We start from the raw sequence: 18,472 nt of genomic DNA on the forward strand, positions 1-18,472 counted from the left end.
GCCGAAGGCAGTCGCTTAACCGACTGAGCCACCCAGGCGCCCCTAACCGTATAATTTAAAAGGAAGAAGAGGTCAAGTGTGAGGAGAGGAAGAGGCAGCGACACACAAGGGAGTGATAGACCTCAGATGTGACTGTCTGTGGTGACAATTTATTACACACTTGCCATCCGTCTAATACATCAACAACCCGAAACGTATCTTAAAATTTATTTCAAGGGATCAGGATAAAAGCCAACTGAATCAATGAGAGACCTCATACTTCCAAAGGTCTTCCCTTTGAGATAACATAGATGTTTGTTAGTAAGGAAGGTCTTGGCATGACCAAAGGCCAACTAAGGTGAACTTACTTTTTGCTTGCCTCACAGACATCTGTAATGTTGGAGAAAAGATGGTGACTCTCTGTTTTGGTCATTGTATCACTCAGTTCTTTAGAATTTTTAAACATTCGTATCAAGATCTCCAAACTGAGCAAATAGGAATGTTCAGAGGATATGACTTCAAAGATAGCCTGGTATGAAGGAAAAAGAAATATATTATTAATTATTGTAATTGAAGAACTAAATAAAGTTTTCATAATTCTCCTATAAAAACAACGTATCTTAAAAAGCACAGAAAGATAAGCACGAAGAAAAATGCATCACCAAACTACTGTCTTTTTTATATAAGGCACATAACACCCAAACCTCAGGAAGTAGAGTCAGTCACTGCCCACAGTGTAAAAATGAAAAAGTGAAAGCATTTAGATGACTTGAGATTGCATCCTGAGGTCATGCTTTGTTAAGGGGTAGAATCTGTGGAAGGAAAGCTTAGGGCATGTCATAAAATCTCAGTGTGACATTAATTAACCTTTGGGGTCATCTCCTCCAGGCCTGTTTTCAAAGTCTGCTGCTCTGGGACACTAAGGATTTATAGACACCACTTGGGATTCCAAGAAAATTTCTTACAAATACATTTCTTTGCTCTCCTCTTACGCAGGCTCCTTCTCTCCCCATATTTTAATCCAACAAATTTGCAGTCAATTACAGCAAAGAGTCAGGGTATACTAGAAGACCATGACTGTATCTACCCTCAAAAGGTTCTCATCAGCCACAGGAATTCTTTTATACTAAACTCATACAACTGAAAGTAATTCTGTTCATTCAACAAGACACCCTTTCTGCTCCCGTCAGTTTCTCAAGAAGGAGTGAATCAGGACCCTCTGCAGAAATGCTTGGTGTCAAGGCACACAGCCGTTGACCTGATAAGTGTTCATTAATGATAAAAAGCCAACTCACATATGTGGGTAGGCACCATCGCCCTGTGTAAAGAATTCATCTAGCTCCTTAACAAAATCACCTTCAGATCCTCCAAGAATGGCAACACAGGGATTCCTCCTCAGGTCGGGGTGGTAAATATCCTCGCAGGCCTGAGATTCAGATCCTTCCTGGGGATCTCCCTGGTAACACTGCCATCATCACCTTGGCCTCCAGGCACGTGTCCTCAAGCCCTTGGCCCAAAAGGCCCAGAAGATTCTTGCCGTAAGTCCCTGTGCTATGGCTGAAGCTGGGTGAGAGCAGGCAGACACAGGCAAGTGGACGCCCAGCTGCTGGTAAGTGGACCATATTCTGTAGGTCAGGTTAATGGGGCTGGTCTCAATGTTCATCTCCCTTTTCAGCATCTATAAGCTTTAAAGGAAGTCTTACTTAAAGGTGCTGGTCTAGCCTCAGTTGTGTTCCAGGGACTTAAGTGATATAACCATCTAATGAGTATGCAGTAAGAACATGAAGAGTCTCACCTGACCTGTATCTTGTATAATTCTATTCAATCGATACAATTATCCCCGGGAAATGTAGTGTAAACTGAAGAAAACTGTCGCTTCCTGACCAAAAATAGTGGATGTCATGTTGTTAATAGATATGGTACCCTGAATGACAAAATATTTTCAAAAGCAAAGGCTTTTGTAATCACATGCAAAATACTAAGATTTAAACAAAAAGATCACATGAACTATACAGAATAGATCATAGGAAAAGATGATTAAGTGGTAGTTTAACATAATAGGTTTAATGTAATAACTGTTAAAACATCCTACAATAGAGCCATCAACTACTTAAAAGCAAATTGGGTTAAACTTTCTAAAAATAGCTATATAGGAATCGAAAGGAACCATAAAGTTAGATTTGCTGCTGTCATTAGTTTTTTTTATATCACAAATCTGAATATTTTCAAAATATAAAGGAAATAAATAGGTTCAAATAGAAAAGGTTTAAAAGAACACATATGTTCAAATGGGGTTAGGACCCTGGAGTAGCTCTTGAATTTGTCCACAAACATTATTTATGCTGCAATGTTAATAATAAAGAAAAAAAACATATCACTTACTGTCCAAAATTTGGACAACAGATTTTTTAAGGTGGTATTTATACAGTGGAATACTATATAGTGGTTTGAATGATCTAGATTAATATACATTAACATGGATAAGTCCCCAAAATAGTGCTGAATATCAAAAGTAAACAAAAAATATGTTCAGAATCATCACACTCACATATGCACACAAATATATGTACATAAATATATGTAATACATGATTTAAAAACACAGATTGAGGGGCGCCTGGGTGGCTCAGTCAGTTAAGCGTCTGCCTTCGGCTCAGGTCATGATTCCAGGGTCCTGGGATCGAGTCCCGCATCGGGATCCCTGCTTAGCAGAGAGTCTGCTTCTCCCCCTGCTCCCCTCCCACCACTTGTGCATTCTTTCTCTCTCTGCGCACTCTCTCTCTCTCTCTCGCTCGCTCTCAAATAAATAAATAAATAAAATCTTAAGAAAAAAAACACAGATTGGATAGGTACACATCAATTCATAATTATAGCTGACTCTGGGGAGGAGAGGAAGGAAATGGCACCACGGAGAGTGTAGGGATTCTACTTTATTGAAAGTCTTGTTTTCTTTAAAAACTATAGGGAAAAAATTATAAATGTAATACATTTGTTAATTCTCAGTGATGGGTACACCAATGTTATATACTATTCTGGTTTTTTTAAACTTAAAAAAAATGACACTATAATGTCCCCTTGTATTTTTGTGTTAGTTCATGCCAATAAAATAAAAATACAGCGCATATCCTTTGTGCAGTTTATATGCGTGTATATACATAAACATAGTAATATGCATATAACAGGAGAAAAGTGCTGAGAACTTCACTATATTATTACAATGAGTAATTTCCTTAAACTGCATTTATTTAAATTTCAAGTTGTAAAATCCTATTACTATCTGTTTTATTTTTTATTAAGTAAACCTTTATTTTGGTATAATTTTAGATTTATAGGAATCTTGCAAAGAGGGTTTGGAGCTCCTGTGTTTCCTTCATCCAGCTTCCCCTAACCAGGGCACACGACATAACCACGGTCCATTACATTTTATCTGCAGACACATGCATGTACTTTACTCAGATTACACCAGTTTTCCCACTAATATCCTGTTTCAATCCAGGATCTAATATCTCTTTCATTTTTCAACATATTTCTTCCAGTTTAAATACCTGACTAGGTGTTGTTTAAGCTAAAATGACATTAAGGTTATTTTAAGTTTTCTTTCCTGGGTTCTTATGTGTAGTTTTATTTGACAATGAACACATACCTCTTACGCAAAAAGAACAAAATGAATACGTTTTCAAAGGAAAACACTGAACCAGTGCACACAGTAGGTGAAAGCACACACTCTCTTCGGAGCTCTAAAGTATCTGCTCGGTAGAAAACATACCTCCTGTCTCTTTCTTTCCTCCTGGCTAACTGTCTGTGATAATCCATTTCTTTTCACCTAGAGGAAGAAGCAAAATAAAACTGAGCTCATTTACTTCAACAATTTATTATGTAAGGCATAACTCCATGCTCTTTGAGAAATGAATTTTAGGAAATTATGCAAAATGTGTGAATTCAGCACATATTAATTTTTGGGTCCCTCATAGAATATTTACTCACATTAATAAATTAGCATCAACACAAAAGAACTGCAAAGTGTGTGAATTCAGCACATATTAATTTTTGGGTACTTCATAGAATATTTAATCACATTAATAAATTAGCATCCACACAAAAGAACTGCAAAGTGTCTAGAACACTATCCCATCAGGTTGTGCTAATCTATTCTAGTCTTAGGTCTAGATATTCCTAAAATGCTTATCAAATTAATTTCCCAAATCATAAATGAAGAAATCTAACAATAAAGAAAGTGAAGCCACCCATCTGAGAGTTTAATGCCCAGGATCCCACACTGAAAAATAACCTTAATACTATTTTTCACCAACACTCCATGGAATACCCATGCTCTTCATAGAAACCCAATCAAGAAACAAAGAAAACAAAGTCTCCCCTGCCCCAATTTCAGCATTATTTTCAGCACATTGAAATTTGACAAAGAAGGGAATGCCTGGGTGGCTCAGTCCATTGAGCACTGGAAGGATCCTTGATTTCTGCTCAGGTCATGATCGCAGGGTCCTGAGATAGAGCCCTGCACCAGACTCTGTGCTCAGCCGGGAGTCTACTTGAGATTCTCCCTCTCCCTTTCCCTCTGCCTCCCACCCTGGCTCACATGCTCTCTCTCGCTCTCTAAAAATTAATTAATTAGGGACGCCTGGGTGGCTCAGTCGGTTAAGCGTCTGCCTTCGGCTCAGGTCGTGATCCCAGGGTCCTGGGATCGAGTCCCACATGGGGCTCCCTGCTCCGCGGGGAGCCTGCTTCTCCCTCTGCCTCTCTCTCTCTATCTCTCATGAATAAATAAATAAAATCTTTAAAAAAAATTTAATTAATTAATTAATTAGACAAAGAAGGATATTAACCTGATATTCTTTGGAGAAGCAACAGTACCCACAAGAACCAAAGCACCAGTACTGTACTTGGAGTAATGCAGCTGCATTGTTAGCTAAATCACTGCGATCTCTACCTAAATTACCATGCACTTTTTATTTGATTACTGCAGTTTCTACCATGATTCAGCTTCTTTTTTTTTCTTAAGATTTTATTTATTTATTTGACAGAGAGAGAGAGAGACAGAGAGAGAGGGAACACAAGCAGGGGGAGTGGGAGAGGGAGAAGCAGGCTTCCTGCCGAGCAGGGAGCCCGATGCGGGGCTCGATCCCAGGACCCTGGGATGATGACCTGAGCCAAGGCAGACGTCCAATCAACTGAGCCACCCAGGCGTCCCACAGGATTCAGCTTCTAACCCAGCTGAACCATGAACTCCGTGAACTCAGGGCCCCGTGGTGGCTTCTGGTATACCTGGCACTGAGTCTGGCATGTGAAAGATACTCATGTTTTTCAGCTAAAGATTAAATTAGCAAAAGGTAAGGCATACATAAAATATTGACCAATTAAATTCTGGGCTTAACAGAAAGAACAGCAAGAAAGGAGAGTGTCCTCCCTTTTTGTGAGAAACTAATAGCAATAATATATAACACAGGTCTTCAAACATTTATAAAAAGCACAACGATTTGATATCCACCATCCTCCATTTAAAAATAAATATGTTTCCCATGACAGCTGGAGATTATTCTTCTTTCTCCTTAAAAATCACATTTCTATGTCAATTTTCCCCCAAAATTTCCTAACATAATTCTGTGTGGTAGGGTATCTTATTAATCACCCTAGCATACTTTGATGCAAAAATACATTTTTCAATTTAATTTTCTAAAATTTCCTGTGACCATTGAGCTTTAAGTATAAAAGAGACTCTTCTGGATTATATAATCACCACAAATATCATTAATAACCTACGATCAAAATAACACAATAACTGCCAATTTTAATGCATTAGGCCCTAAAAGTAAATTTTACTGAGAATGCAATTCTTAGTAAGGTGGGGGGTGGGGGGGGGTTATAGTGGCTTCATTAAAAGAGGCTTCACTGAAACCAATATTTTAAATTGACCCTCCGTATCTTGTACCCCAGTGGAATGACACCTTGGAACAAGGCACCACACTAAGATTTGAGATGGGTAAGGGGAACACCTTTCTTTAGTAAAATTGCAAAAAGGGCAATTGTGAGAGAGAAGATTGGAAAAAACCCTGGGGTAACACTTAGCACACATAGTCTCAATTTTAGAAAGGGGAGGATACCTGGAACGTAAAGATCTAAAAAAATGGGTCCTTAAAAGATCTAAAAAAATGGATCCCTGTCCACTTTGCATGGTCTTCATGAATCCCCGGTGGTGTAAACCTTAGCGTGAAAACTGTGGGTGCATAGTGCCCTACATTGTGCTGTCACGGAAATGAAGACACATGTTATGGTCTCTAACCTGACTTTTGGAAAAGGATAGAAAGCAGTAGAGTAGTGTAGAAAGAGTCCTAAATCAGTGGTAAAATCAGCGATCACTTACGGAACATTCACTGTGTGCCTGGATGTGTCATAAGCATTTTATACCCCCTTTCCCATTGAATCCTCCTAAAAACTCAAGAAAGTCAATAATACTATCCTTATCTCCAATTCAGGTGGGGATAACAAGCGAGGCTTAACATCTAAGAGCTCACAGCTAACAGGTAGCGAGGGCATAATCTGCATCCATGCCTGTCTAACTCCAGAGCTCATACTCTCTCTCTTTTTTTAAAGATTTATTTATTTATTTTAGAGAGAGAGAGCGGAGGCAGGGACAGAGGGAGAGGGAGAGAGAGTCCTAAGCAGACTCCACACTGAGCGCAGAACCCCACGCAGGACCCAATCCCATGACCCCGAGACTATGACCTGAGCTGAAACCAGGAGTCGGACCCCCAACCAGCTGCACCACTCAGGCGCCCCAGGTGACTGAGGGACCCCTGCTTTCTGTGAGAGGCAGCCCATTTCTAGGGTTGGGCAATCATCACTAAACTCCTTCTAATGCCAGGCCCGTATCAAGTCTCCATATGTTCTTTTTCATCCACCCATATTGTGGAATGTTCTTAGCCTTACCCACCATCCTGACCCGGGGTCAGCCTGTCAGCAAGAATTCATGGCTAAAAAGGCTTCTTCATCCATTTTAATAAGGGGGGAGACCAGCCAGAAGAATGAGACTGTTCAGCACTACTCCCGTACGGTTAACCCTGAGCAGGAATTTCACAGGATTTGCTTCCTGACACATAGTCCTGGCAGATCGATATCCAGGCGCCATGCCCACAATCTCCACAGGTGAGATCACCAGCAAGAATTTCCACGCACTGGCCTTGTCATCCAGAATTACTAGTAAGTTCAGACCCAGAAATCTTCAGGGAAAGAGAATGAACCATTTGGACTTAGAGACCTACACATGTGACAGCTAGTTTACTGAGGGATTAAGAGTACTTTATCCCATTAAGAAGGAAAAAAAAAAAAATCCCCAGACAAAACAGTTTCTCTTTTGAGGGGGGAAAAAATGTAGTTTTGAAAAAGGCAAAGTGCTAGCTCCCAGAATTATCATATTTCATTAATACTAGTACAAACAATGATAAAATACTCCTTTAACCAAAAAGTCATCAGTAAGAAACCAGCAACCCATACAAAACTACTGAGACAGAAAAGAAAAAGATTCCAGGGAACATTCTTGGATCATAACTAAGAAACCTGAAGTGCAGCACACTGGAGGAGGCTGCAAGTTTGCTGCGGAGAGTTATGACAGATCAGCCCCTCCCGGCTGACTGCCAGGCCACAGCTCCAGGGCCTGTCCTTCTCTCTTGGCCCTTCTGTCCCCTGTACAGGGCAGGCTGGACAGCTTCTCCCTCCTGAGTCAAGAGGAATCATTATGTCCCCCTGAGACTTCTTTCCACATTCAACTCGAAATTAAGTAGTACCTGAGAGCAGGTGCCTGGATGGAGAAGGTCATGAACAGGCCAGATGCTTTCAGAGACTGAGCAGTTTGGAGAAATGAAACCAGAGAAAGAGAGGGCGAGAAGGATATCAAAGGAGGCCCCCATGGAGACTGGTGACAAGGCAGAGAACAGACTATTAGGGTAGAATGAACACACTGGAGCAAAATATCAAGCAGAAAGAAACGAGGAAGGAAAGGAGGGATGGAGGATGGGAAAGGAAGGAAAAAAGGAGAATGTGCGCCAAGTTTTAAATAGCAAATACCTCTAAGGGCACCTGGGTGGCTTAGTTGGTTAAGCATCCGGCTCTTGATTTCGGCTCAGGTTGTGATCTCAGGGTCGTGAGATCCAGCTCCATGTTGGGCTACATGCTGAACTTGAAGCCTGCTTAAGATTCTCTCTCTGCCCCTCCTTCTCTCCCCCCGCCCACCCTCATCCCTGCTTGCAGGCTCACTCTCTCTCTCTCTCTCAAAAAAATAAATAAATAAATAAAGTAAATACTTCTGGAAATTTTCTAATTCAAAAACAGCAAACCTTATCAGTAAACTTAACTCATTGGAAGAATCAGGCTTCCCCCCCTGCCAAGAAAAAAAATGTGTGAAAAGCATATGTTTACACCTACAGTTTTAAAATTGACCTGCTTTTTGCAGTTTGCACATTTTTGCTAAGAGAATCTGAAAGATTATCAAGTTTATCATGCTTCTTCAAGTGTTCCTCTTGTTTCTATGTGTGAAAAAGAAAAAAAAATAGTACAGCAGCTTCTAACGCCTGATTCCTATTGCTACCCTAAATGAAAAAAATTAAAATTGTATAGGCTCCTTCTGTATTTTAATAACCTCTATTTCATATTGGAAGTTCTGGCTGAGTACAACTGGGAACAGACAGCCAAAGCAGCATGCCTCTAACGTTCTCTTCTGACTTCACTTGAGCTTTCTTATTCCTCACCGATTTAAATTTTTTATTTAACTATATCATCAGTAAATAGAACTGCAAAAGGAGTTTAATGAAACACTAAGAGCTGGATTATATTTGGGGTTCTTGATTTTGTATAATCTAACCAGTTCACAAAAGTGTTCAAATCCTACCATGGCAGATTCTAGCCTCTAAGGAGAAAGTACGATACATGTCGTTATCTTCAACATTTTAAGTGGATAAAAATTAATTCAAATAAAACAACAAAACTGAGCCCATATCTATAGTTTTAACATAAGTTAAAAATATAAACATATGTGGCTTATCAAGACAGTGAATGCAGAGAACTCGCTAATGTTACAATAGTTTTACATTCATCATTATAGATTATGTGTGTGTATATATATATATATACTACTGTAATCAGTATTGAAACTCTTCACTCACGATCTTTGTAATGGATATATTTTGCATATTCAAATAGGATGGAAATTGACAACTGGCTAAAACTAATAAAGAACAGTACAAGATACTTCACCTATGGGTGTGATATTGTCTAGTTAGACCTAAAATTTTTTAAACTGCTAAAAGGGTAAACTCCCTAAAATATAAAGCCAAAAGTTAATTATTAGCTACTCCATCTACAATTCATGAGTGGGCTCCTCCTTGATACCTTGCAAGGCTGAGCTTCTTAAGATGACTACCCTATGAGGAAACAAGCAGGCTTTTGGCACTGAATTCCATTCCTGCATTCAGCGCAGTTACAGGATTTTTCACCTTGCAGAGAATTGTGTCAGGAGATCCATAAACTTTGCACAGTTATTCCTTGGCCTTTGACTTCACTGACTGGAATAGGTTATGAGCCAGTCGGATTCCCTAGGCCCAAACAGAGCCCCAGTACTGACATTTCTACAGAACCTATCTACAGAATAAAGCCAGTCCTATATCTGTGAAGGGAGTTGACATTAATAACACCGTCTCTTGGCCGACCAGATGATCATTTTCCATGGGATATATTCTCAGGCCCTCTGTGAGTTGATACTGTTTCTAGATCAGATGGGTGGCATATGCCTTCCATGTTTCCGAACCACCAGCCAGGGAAACCAAAAAGGGAGGGCCCCGAAAGACTGACCGTCCGAAAAGGCTCAGAAATATAGCTAATTAAAAATTAGATCAGATATTTGTAACCCAAGATCACTCTGGCTCCATAAAGCACTAATGTACATGGAATACTCAATTTGAGCTAAGACCTTTAAACTTGCTGGAGTTTACCCACTTGCTGAAAATCAGCTGGTTATTCATGCTTGTTGGTGATTCCCTATTCACAGGCTTTTGTTCTCAAGAGTTCAAAAGTGGTAAAGGAATGAATTGCCAAGTAAAATTATACCATGGGACACAATCACTCCCAGGTCCTTTCTATAGACTTAACACAACTCACATAGCCCCTGAATTACAAATAAGCTAGAGTTCTTTCACTGTAAATAACATGGGAATAGCTGCTCTCCAAGAGTATGTTTGAAGTCCCTAAAATGAAAAATCTGCCAGGATCCAGAAACAGTGTCCTTGTAACCAGGCCTGTAGGCTCTCTCCGGGCCCACTCATCCACGGCGAAAGATCCTGAGAGATCACTCCATCTAAGCTACCAGCTGCCATAGGACAAGACTCTAAAGGATCAGAGATTTGTGTAACCAATGATCAGATAAATGAGATCAAGAGGACAGTGTCACTTTCAGGAAGGGGTGGGTAAATAGATAAAATACTGTTAAAAAAATGGGAGAGGTAGAACACAATGGCCCCTTTAATAAAATCATTTTAAAAATATGTCAACTAACGTGCCAGGGACCTCCTAATTTGTTCAAAAAACTGATCTCCTCTTTGGGCGCCTGAGTGGCTCAGTCGTTAAGCGTCTGCCTTCAGCTCAGGTCATGATCCCAGGGTCCTGGGATCGAGTCCCACATCGGGCTCCCTGCTCGGCAGGAAGCCTGCTTCTCCCTCTCCCATTCCCCCTGCTTGTGTTCCCTCTCTCGCTGTCGCTCTCTCTGTCAAATAAATAAAATCTTTTTTAAAAAAAAAAAACTGATCTCCTCTTTGATCTACAGTAATAATAATTCTGCAATCCTCGCCAAAGTTCTTGGATCTTAAGAAGCAGCCAGCCCTCTAGGCCTCCTGGAGGTAACCTCAGGTCTGCGAAATCAATGGCAAACTCAGATAAGGCAGGCAGGGGCTTGAGGTTTGTGCTCCTCACTGCCCTGCCATCACCTTCTACAGACAGAGCCAGGATTCCTGAATGAACCCAAATTATTTCAATACAGATATGAGGCTGAAAGTACAAACCACAAGCAGATACGTAATTAAAAGTATGAGAATAAACTGTTGTCCTTTGTACAATTTAGGAGATAAGCATGCATTACTTCACCGCAACCAGCTCTCACTAGCTAGCTATTCATATTACTAGCCAATTCCTGATTCAAAGTTCTTGTCGGTTCTTTAATTATTTCTCAAACTACCGCTGCATCAAATGCTTACCATGCAGCAGAACCTTTTAACAACCCCACAAGGAAGCTGGCACTATCCCTGTTTTACAAATAAAACACAGAACCACAGAAAAGTTAAATCACATTAGCCCTACTAAGTAGTAAAACTGGGATTCAAACCCAGGCCTGCCTTCTCACCCGCAACCCCCCTCCAGGCCAGAGGCTGTGAGCTCTTAACCATCCCAGCAGGACTGCCTTCTAACACTTGTGAATCCCTGGGAGTTGTGATCTGTAGCTATTCCCCCCCTAAACTGCAGTCCTCCTCCTGAATGCCCCAAACACTTCTCCCACTGGGTTCCCAGCTTCTGAGGCAGTGAAAGCTAAGCTATCAGCAGGGTGCCCTCGCAATTTAACCCGTTCATTAGCCCTGACATTACTCCTGCTAAACACATTCCTCCCTTTCACTTCTGGCTCTTACGGCCTCGTTCCCCTGTAGGACTACTGAGCCCAGACTCCAATGTACTCACCCTCTTGCTCCCAGATAAGCAAGAGAAACAGCTCTCTTTTATCTATCAACAATTAAGAGAAGAAAATGAAGTTAGCAAAGGCATGAAAAGCTAATGACACAGAGTAGAAAGGATGAAAAGGATGAAAAGGATGAAAAGGAAACTGGTTTTAGAAGAGACGGACAATCTCTACAAGTATTTAATAAAAGATGAGAAGTTTTAAAAAGTGAACACTTAATAAAATACTGAGGAGCAGTGGTTAATAGTGGTTAATAGGGGAAGGGATTGAGAATGGTGGTAAAATCAAAGCAGATTTCAGTCTTAACTGGTGTGTTTAGTGTTATAATAAGGAGAACCTATCTGTAATTCAAAAATATTGTTTTAAAGAACTTAATCACCTTTAAATTTTGAATTTTAAATTGGAAACTGAAGAACACACTAATGACTAACAATAGGGAGTTGGGTAAAAGAACCAAACATCCACTTATTTGATGAAATACAATTTGGGCTTTAGAAAGGTTCTTTTTTTTTTTTTTTAAGATTTGTTTATTTATTTGCGAGAGAGAGAATGAGAGTCAGAGAGCATGAGAGGGGGGAGGGTCAGAGGGAGAAGCAGACTCCCTGCCGAGCAGGGAGCCCGATGCGGGACTCGATCCCCGGACTCCAGGATCATGACCTGAGCCGAAGGCAGTCGCCCAACCAACTGAGCCACCCAGGTGCCCTAGCTTTAGAAAGGTTCTTATGGAAGAAAGTTTAATGACATGAAAAGTCATTTCACAACATGGTAAGAGAAAAAAAAAATGTACCACAAAACAGCAGGTTTAATGACATGAAAAGATATTTACAACATTGTTAAGAGGAAAATATGGATAACAAGATAATATTATTGAATTTTTGCTTAAAAAAAAACTCCATATGTACACACACTCGGAGAAAATGTCTGAAAAGTTCTACACCAAAATGTCAACAGTGATGGGGAGAGGGAGAGATTTCAACTTTTATTGTTTAAGGATGCCAGTAATACCAGCATTTCAAGGAAAGCTAGAGACCTGGCAGGTGACCACCAGCAGATAAAAGAAGTAAAGTAGCTAAGGAAAGGGAGGCAAGGAGAAAGCAAGATTTCAGTCAAGCCCAAACCACACAGTGGCTTCTGAGGCAGTGAGGAAAATGAGTGTGAGTCGGACAGGTGTGCAGATGTGACAGCGATGAGGACTGGGCTAGAGTTGGGGTAACTGAGCACGGCACCCCTGACTCATAGTGAAGGCCTGAGTCAACAAGGGCTGACGAGGGCAGAACAGGGCTGAGGTGCCCCTCTTGCAGGAGAGGAGAACTCTTGTTTGTGAAGCTGGTGCCAACACCTCAGTGGCTATTTCATTTTCATTTGTTGTTTTTGTCAAGTGGCAGATGGAAAGGAACGATCAACTCCAAACCAGTCAGTTACTTAAAACAACACTGACAATAAAGTTAATTTCCTAGATTTGCAATAAAGATCTAACCTGAGCAAGACCTATTCTGGAAAATTGGGTAAGAAAGCGAACTGATGTTTTCCGCTAGATGTACAAAGCATGCAATGGTTTCATCGGACAGGGATTATCTTATCGTATGGAGGAGATCCGAGACACTGGCAAGACTTACCACTGTTGTTCTTCCATTGACCTATACATCAAACTTCACTCAAGCCATATTTCATACTTCCCCTGCTTTTATTTCCTACTCTTCTGCCCACCTAGTTTTAGTCATCCTCTCTAGAGAAAGCTTCCCTGACTTCACGGCTCTCTGTGATTTCTGTCTATGTCATTCATTTTGGCACCATGCCCTACATTCTTGGAGAAACACCATTTAGCTGTTTCATTTCTATTGTCTTCTGAACCAGCTTCTAAGTTCCTGCAGTGCAGGTACTGGGATTTAGACTTGCTTTGTTTGTCACACCCACTACGATGTATGTAATACCAATGAAGTTTCAAATCAGACACCAGCATTTTCCAAACTACAAGTGAATGACACAAAAAAGTCCATGGATTTCTGGCCAACACCTATTTAAATGTAACAAAACAGAAAAGACAGAAATACCACCGTGTAATGCAAGTATTAAGGGTAACTTCTAACTTTTGTTTGAGATACACACACACACACACACACACACACACAAAGTTACAAGGTAAAATGTATTTTTCATTTGCTAAGCTTCTGATCTACACCATGTTTGCAACATTGACTCCACCATGTGTAATTTTTTTTTATTTTTTAAAGATTTTATTTATTTATTTATTTATTTGAGAGAAAGAGAGAGAGAGAGCATGAGCTCGGAGAGCAGCAGAGGGAGAGGGAGAAGTAGGCTCCCCGCTAAGCAGGGAGCCCGATGCGGGGCTCGATCCCAGGACCCTGGGATCATGACCTGAGCCGAAGGCAGACGCTTAACCCACTGAGCCACACAGGTGCTCCAACCACCGTGTGTAAATTTACACTAGATATGTCAGTCATGTTGCTAAACAGTCTCACAGACCCCTACAAGGAAAGTTGTTCTACTCAGGCCTCCACAAAATAAACAACCCAAGGTGGCCACATTTCGCACCATAATGCATCACGGAGGCCAAAACCGATTGGAATAGAGCTAGTTAGGCACCTGGCCAAACAACAAAAAATGGTTAAGTGGCCTATTAAGTGGGGGTAAAGTGCTGAGCTGCTCTGATTGGTTGGATTCTCTCTCAAGAAACTGAACTGGGTAGTTATATATGGAAGCTGACAGGAAAACAGGAGGTGGGGTAGGACCGTGCTAGGTAACTGTCCCATAAGTCTAGGTTACAACTCAGAAACGGAGTGTGCAGGAGCTCTCCAGAGAAAAGACAGACACAGCAGAGAGGGAAAATAAGTTCATGACAAGAAAAGAGCTACCAGGCAGATAGTTGCTGAGACACATTTTCAGTCAAGTACCAGAGAGAAATATCGTTCCTGCTCTTCCAGAGCCCAAGGCTCCGTTCTAGGTAATCTCAAAACCCTAACAGAAATAGTTGGAGAGTAACCATATTTAACATCTCATCGTCTCAGCTGCCTTGATACAAGGTAGAAAAATAGTACTGCCGTCGTGCTCTTGTCCTGAGGACTATGTCAATTGTAGTGAACTCACCGAGTACAACCCCTGTGCACAGTAAGTCCTCTGCAAATATTTGGTCAATACTTTAACTGCATGTCAACAAATTAATATCATAATGATCCAATGGCAGGTCCCTGAGCTACAGCTATCCTGCAAGTCAGCCACTGCACTGTCTGCTCCTACTGAGACCTTGAACCCATGAGGATACGGGGGCTCCCTGTTGCTCAGTGGAGCGAACAACAATCCCACTCCTTTGCCTATCACTACCCGAAGCAGTTTCCTGCCACTTCAAAATGGGAACCACTCCATTTCTGTGTTATTTCAGTTGGATGGGTGGCAAACCCATCACACCAAAAGGGAAAATAATCTGCAATTTCCTTTCACTGGCAACACTACTTCTTCTACAAGAACTATCCGTTGGCTCTATAGTCTTTACCTCTTCAAATAATAGATATTCAGATAATGAATACCATAATAATCTTAAGACATTAGAGCACAGATTAAAGGAGAAAATTGAGGCTATCAGTACTCTGGATAAATCAACAAAATTTGAGAAACAAATTTTTAAACACAAGTCCAGCATTTAAAGATTCAATAATAATTTTTACAGTGACGACTTCTCAAATCATCATGGAGACAAATCAGTTTGTGGATGTGGCCTTGAGGAACAGTCCCATCATTGGACTAAAGGAGGAGATGCCACAAGGGCACATCCTAAGATCGAGAGGGTAAATACAAGAATCTGATAGATGATTTCCACAATCCAAAGCTCAGTATTATACAGCCTTTTCACACAGTCATTCAGAACTCCTCAAAGTAACTGAGCCTTCCCTCCTTTTACCTAATTGCTCTGTATTCCTACAGAATGCTATCATTCTCGAATGCTGTCCCATTTACCTCCCCAAAAGAAATACCAAGTGAAAAATTAGGTTGCCATTGAATTTGATTGCATAGTAGCCAATACCTACCACAGGCTAACATAGTTTTAAACTATCACGATGCCAAGTTCCCCAATGTATCAAAGATGTGTATTAAATCCAGGAGGTAGCCAACCAATGATCAAAAAAAAATTTTTTTAATAAAAATTTAAAACAGCCTCCAAATGGTCCCTAAATAGGAAACTTCCTCGCTGTTTTCACTGCTGAGTAACTTCCTACTATTTTCACTTATGGGATTAGATTTCTGCATGTATTCATTTATTTATACATTCATTAATAAACTCATCCAATAGTTCCTGCAAGTCTACTATGAGCCAAGCACTATTTCATGTGCTAGGGAAACAGCAGGAAACAAAATGGACAAAAACCTCTGACTTTATGCAGCTTTTATTTCAGCAGAGTAGATGGACAATTAACCAAAAAAGTAAATCACACAGTATGGGAGAGAGGTAAATGCCATGAAGAGGATAAGAAATGTTAAAGGCGGGGCACCTGGGTGGCTCAGTCATTAAACATCTGCCTTTGGCTCAGGTCATGATCCCAGGGTCCTGGGATTGAGCCCTACCTCGGGCTCCCTGCTCAGCGGGAAGCCTGCTTCTCCCTCTCCCACTCCCTCTGCTTGTGTTCCCTCTCTCGCTGTGTCTCTCTCTCTGTCAAATAAATAAATAAAATCTTTTAAAAAAATGCTAAAGGGGTGCTAGGGAGAAGGTGAGGGAGAAAACCATGTGGTTCTCTGGAGGAAGAGCTACTATGAGCTGGGCAGACCACAAATGCAAAGGCCCTGGGGCAGAGTACACCTTGTATTCTGGGAACATCAGTGTGACTGAGCAATGAAGAAGATGGAGGAGGAAGCAGGAGATGAGTCCAGAAAGGGAATCAGGCCAGATCACACAGCCTCACTGGCCACTGTAAGGCTTGGCCTTTAGTCTAAGTGGAGGTAAGAACACCAGAAGGACCAGAACAAAGAGTACCTCAGCATGTTTTAACAGCATCACAGATAAACAATATAATTATATGCTGCTACATAGAGAGGAGATGTAAAGGGAACCCAGGAGATACAGGAGTTGAGCTGGGAAGCAGTGGGGATAATCCACTTCTGGAGGTAAAGGAAACAAACAGGCTTTACACCAAACTGGAATAGGTTATGGGAGAAAGAGAAGAGTGAGGAATGACTCCAAGGTTTTTGACCTTGGCAACTAGAAAGATGGAGTTGTTATTTGCTTAGAAAAAATATATATATATTGTGGGAAAAGCAGGTCTGGGTGGGAGAGAAGAGAATTAGCAGAAGTAAACTTTTGGACAGGTTAACTTTGAGATGCCAATTATATCAGAAAAGAATCTGGATATCCTTGTCTGAAAACTCAGGGAAAGGTCTAGTCTAGAGATAGAAACTTGGAAATCATCAGAGTATATGATGCATTTAAATCCACAAGATTCGATGAGATCACCAAATGAGTACAGAGAGAAGAGGCCCAGAGTCGGAGCCGAGGGAGCCTCCAGCATTTAGAGATGGGAGGAGTGCGGAAGTGCCCACCAAACAGAGCAAGAAGCTTCAGCTGAACCAATTTTATTTTAACTCTTCTTACCCACCATTACCCCAGAAGGTCTACATACAGGACAGTTTCTCCGCCTGGGACTCCTCAATTCTGTCCCTGTCTCCCACCACCAATGTTGCCCGGACACCTGTCTTGACACGCCATTGACGGCGGCTCTTGTCTCTTCCTTTGCCACCATCTATCAGTTTACAGAACCTTGCCCAGACAAGTGCCCTCCCCCGTAGGATCTCAGAGCAGCACGAACATGTCCTTCATGGCATTCATACAGTTGTAATTCTGTCATCTGTCTGTGGAATTATTTGATATTTGTCTCCCGATGAAGGGTGTCTGTAAGGAAATGAAAGCAAGGTGGAGTCTGTTTGGCTCTATCTCCGAGTGTCTAGCACAGAGCAGGCTGCCATAAAGACTAGATGAATGAAGGAATCATTCATCAATCTCTCTTGCTGGTTTTCTGCTCAATGAAATAATAAGACCCTCTTTGTATTGGGTCCCAAGTCTAGGTTTCTGATTGAAATATCTTTTTGTAGTTATGCCAATCAAAATTTAATATCCCTGTGCTCATCTTCTCCCACTTTCTTGGAGCACCTGTCTCTTGTGCTCTGCCTCCCTAGGGGTATGGTGCACACATACCCACATTTCATACCCTATTGTTCTCTCGGGAGAATTAAGAACATAAACATTGGCATATCTATTATTCAATTGCCCTTTCATTACTCAGCTCCAGCTGGAACAGTTTTTTCTTATATATGTATATATAAGGAATATATATATACATATATATGTATATGTAGATATATGTATATATATTAAGAATATAAGAATATATATATGTATATATATTCTTCAGAAAGGGTTATATAGCTCAAGTTCCAAGTCTGCTATAATTCAGAAAAAGGAAACTTCTAAAGGTGATATGAACAACATGGAAACTATACTTAATACATAGATAGCTCCAAGGGCACCTGGGTGGCTCAGTCGGTTGAGCATCCGGCTCTTGATTTCAGCTCAGGTCAGGATCTCAGGATCATGGGATATAGCCCTGCGTCAGGCTCTGCGCTCAGCGAGGAGTCTGCTTGTCCTTCTCCCTCTGCTCCTCCCCCCGCCCTCTCTTTCTCCGTAATAAGTAAATAAAATCTTTAAAAAAAAATACATAGAGAGCTCCAGTAAGGTATTCCCAGTATTTGGAGATAAAGTCAAGAAAAAAAA

At 40.9% G+C, this 18,472-nt stretch overlaps 1 protein-coding gene across 2 annotated transcripts in view; it reads right to left on the reverse strand.

The window, feature by feature from the left end:
* The window catches only part of ARHGEF26 (Rho guanine nucleotide exchange factor 26), a 123,825-nt gene that overhangs the window by 92,775 nt on the left and 12,578 nt on the right, over window positions 1-18,472 (reverse strand). For both annotated transcript variants that reach the window (XM_021685929.2, XM_021685928.1), the window contains exons 4-5: window positions 3,745-3,801; window positions 348-508 (exon numbers count right to left, since the gene is read on the reverse strand). In XM_021685929.2, the coding sequence (XP_021541604.1) occupies window positions 348-508; window positions 3,745-3,801 (218 nt within the window). The remainder of the gene's footprint in view (window positions 1-347; window positions 509-3,744; window positions 3,802-18,472) is intronic.

This window comes from Neomonachus schauinslandi, chromosome 1 (assembly GCF_002201575.2).
Source record: "Neomonachus schauinslandi chromosome 1, ASM220157v2, whole genome shotgun sequence".
NCBI lineage: Eukaryota > Metazoa > Chordata > Mammalia > Carnivora > Phocidae > Neomonachus > Neomonachus schauinslandi.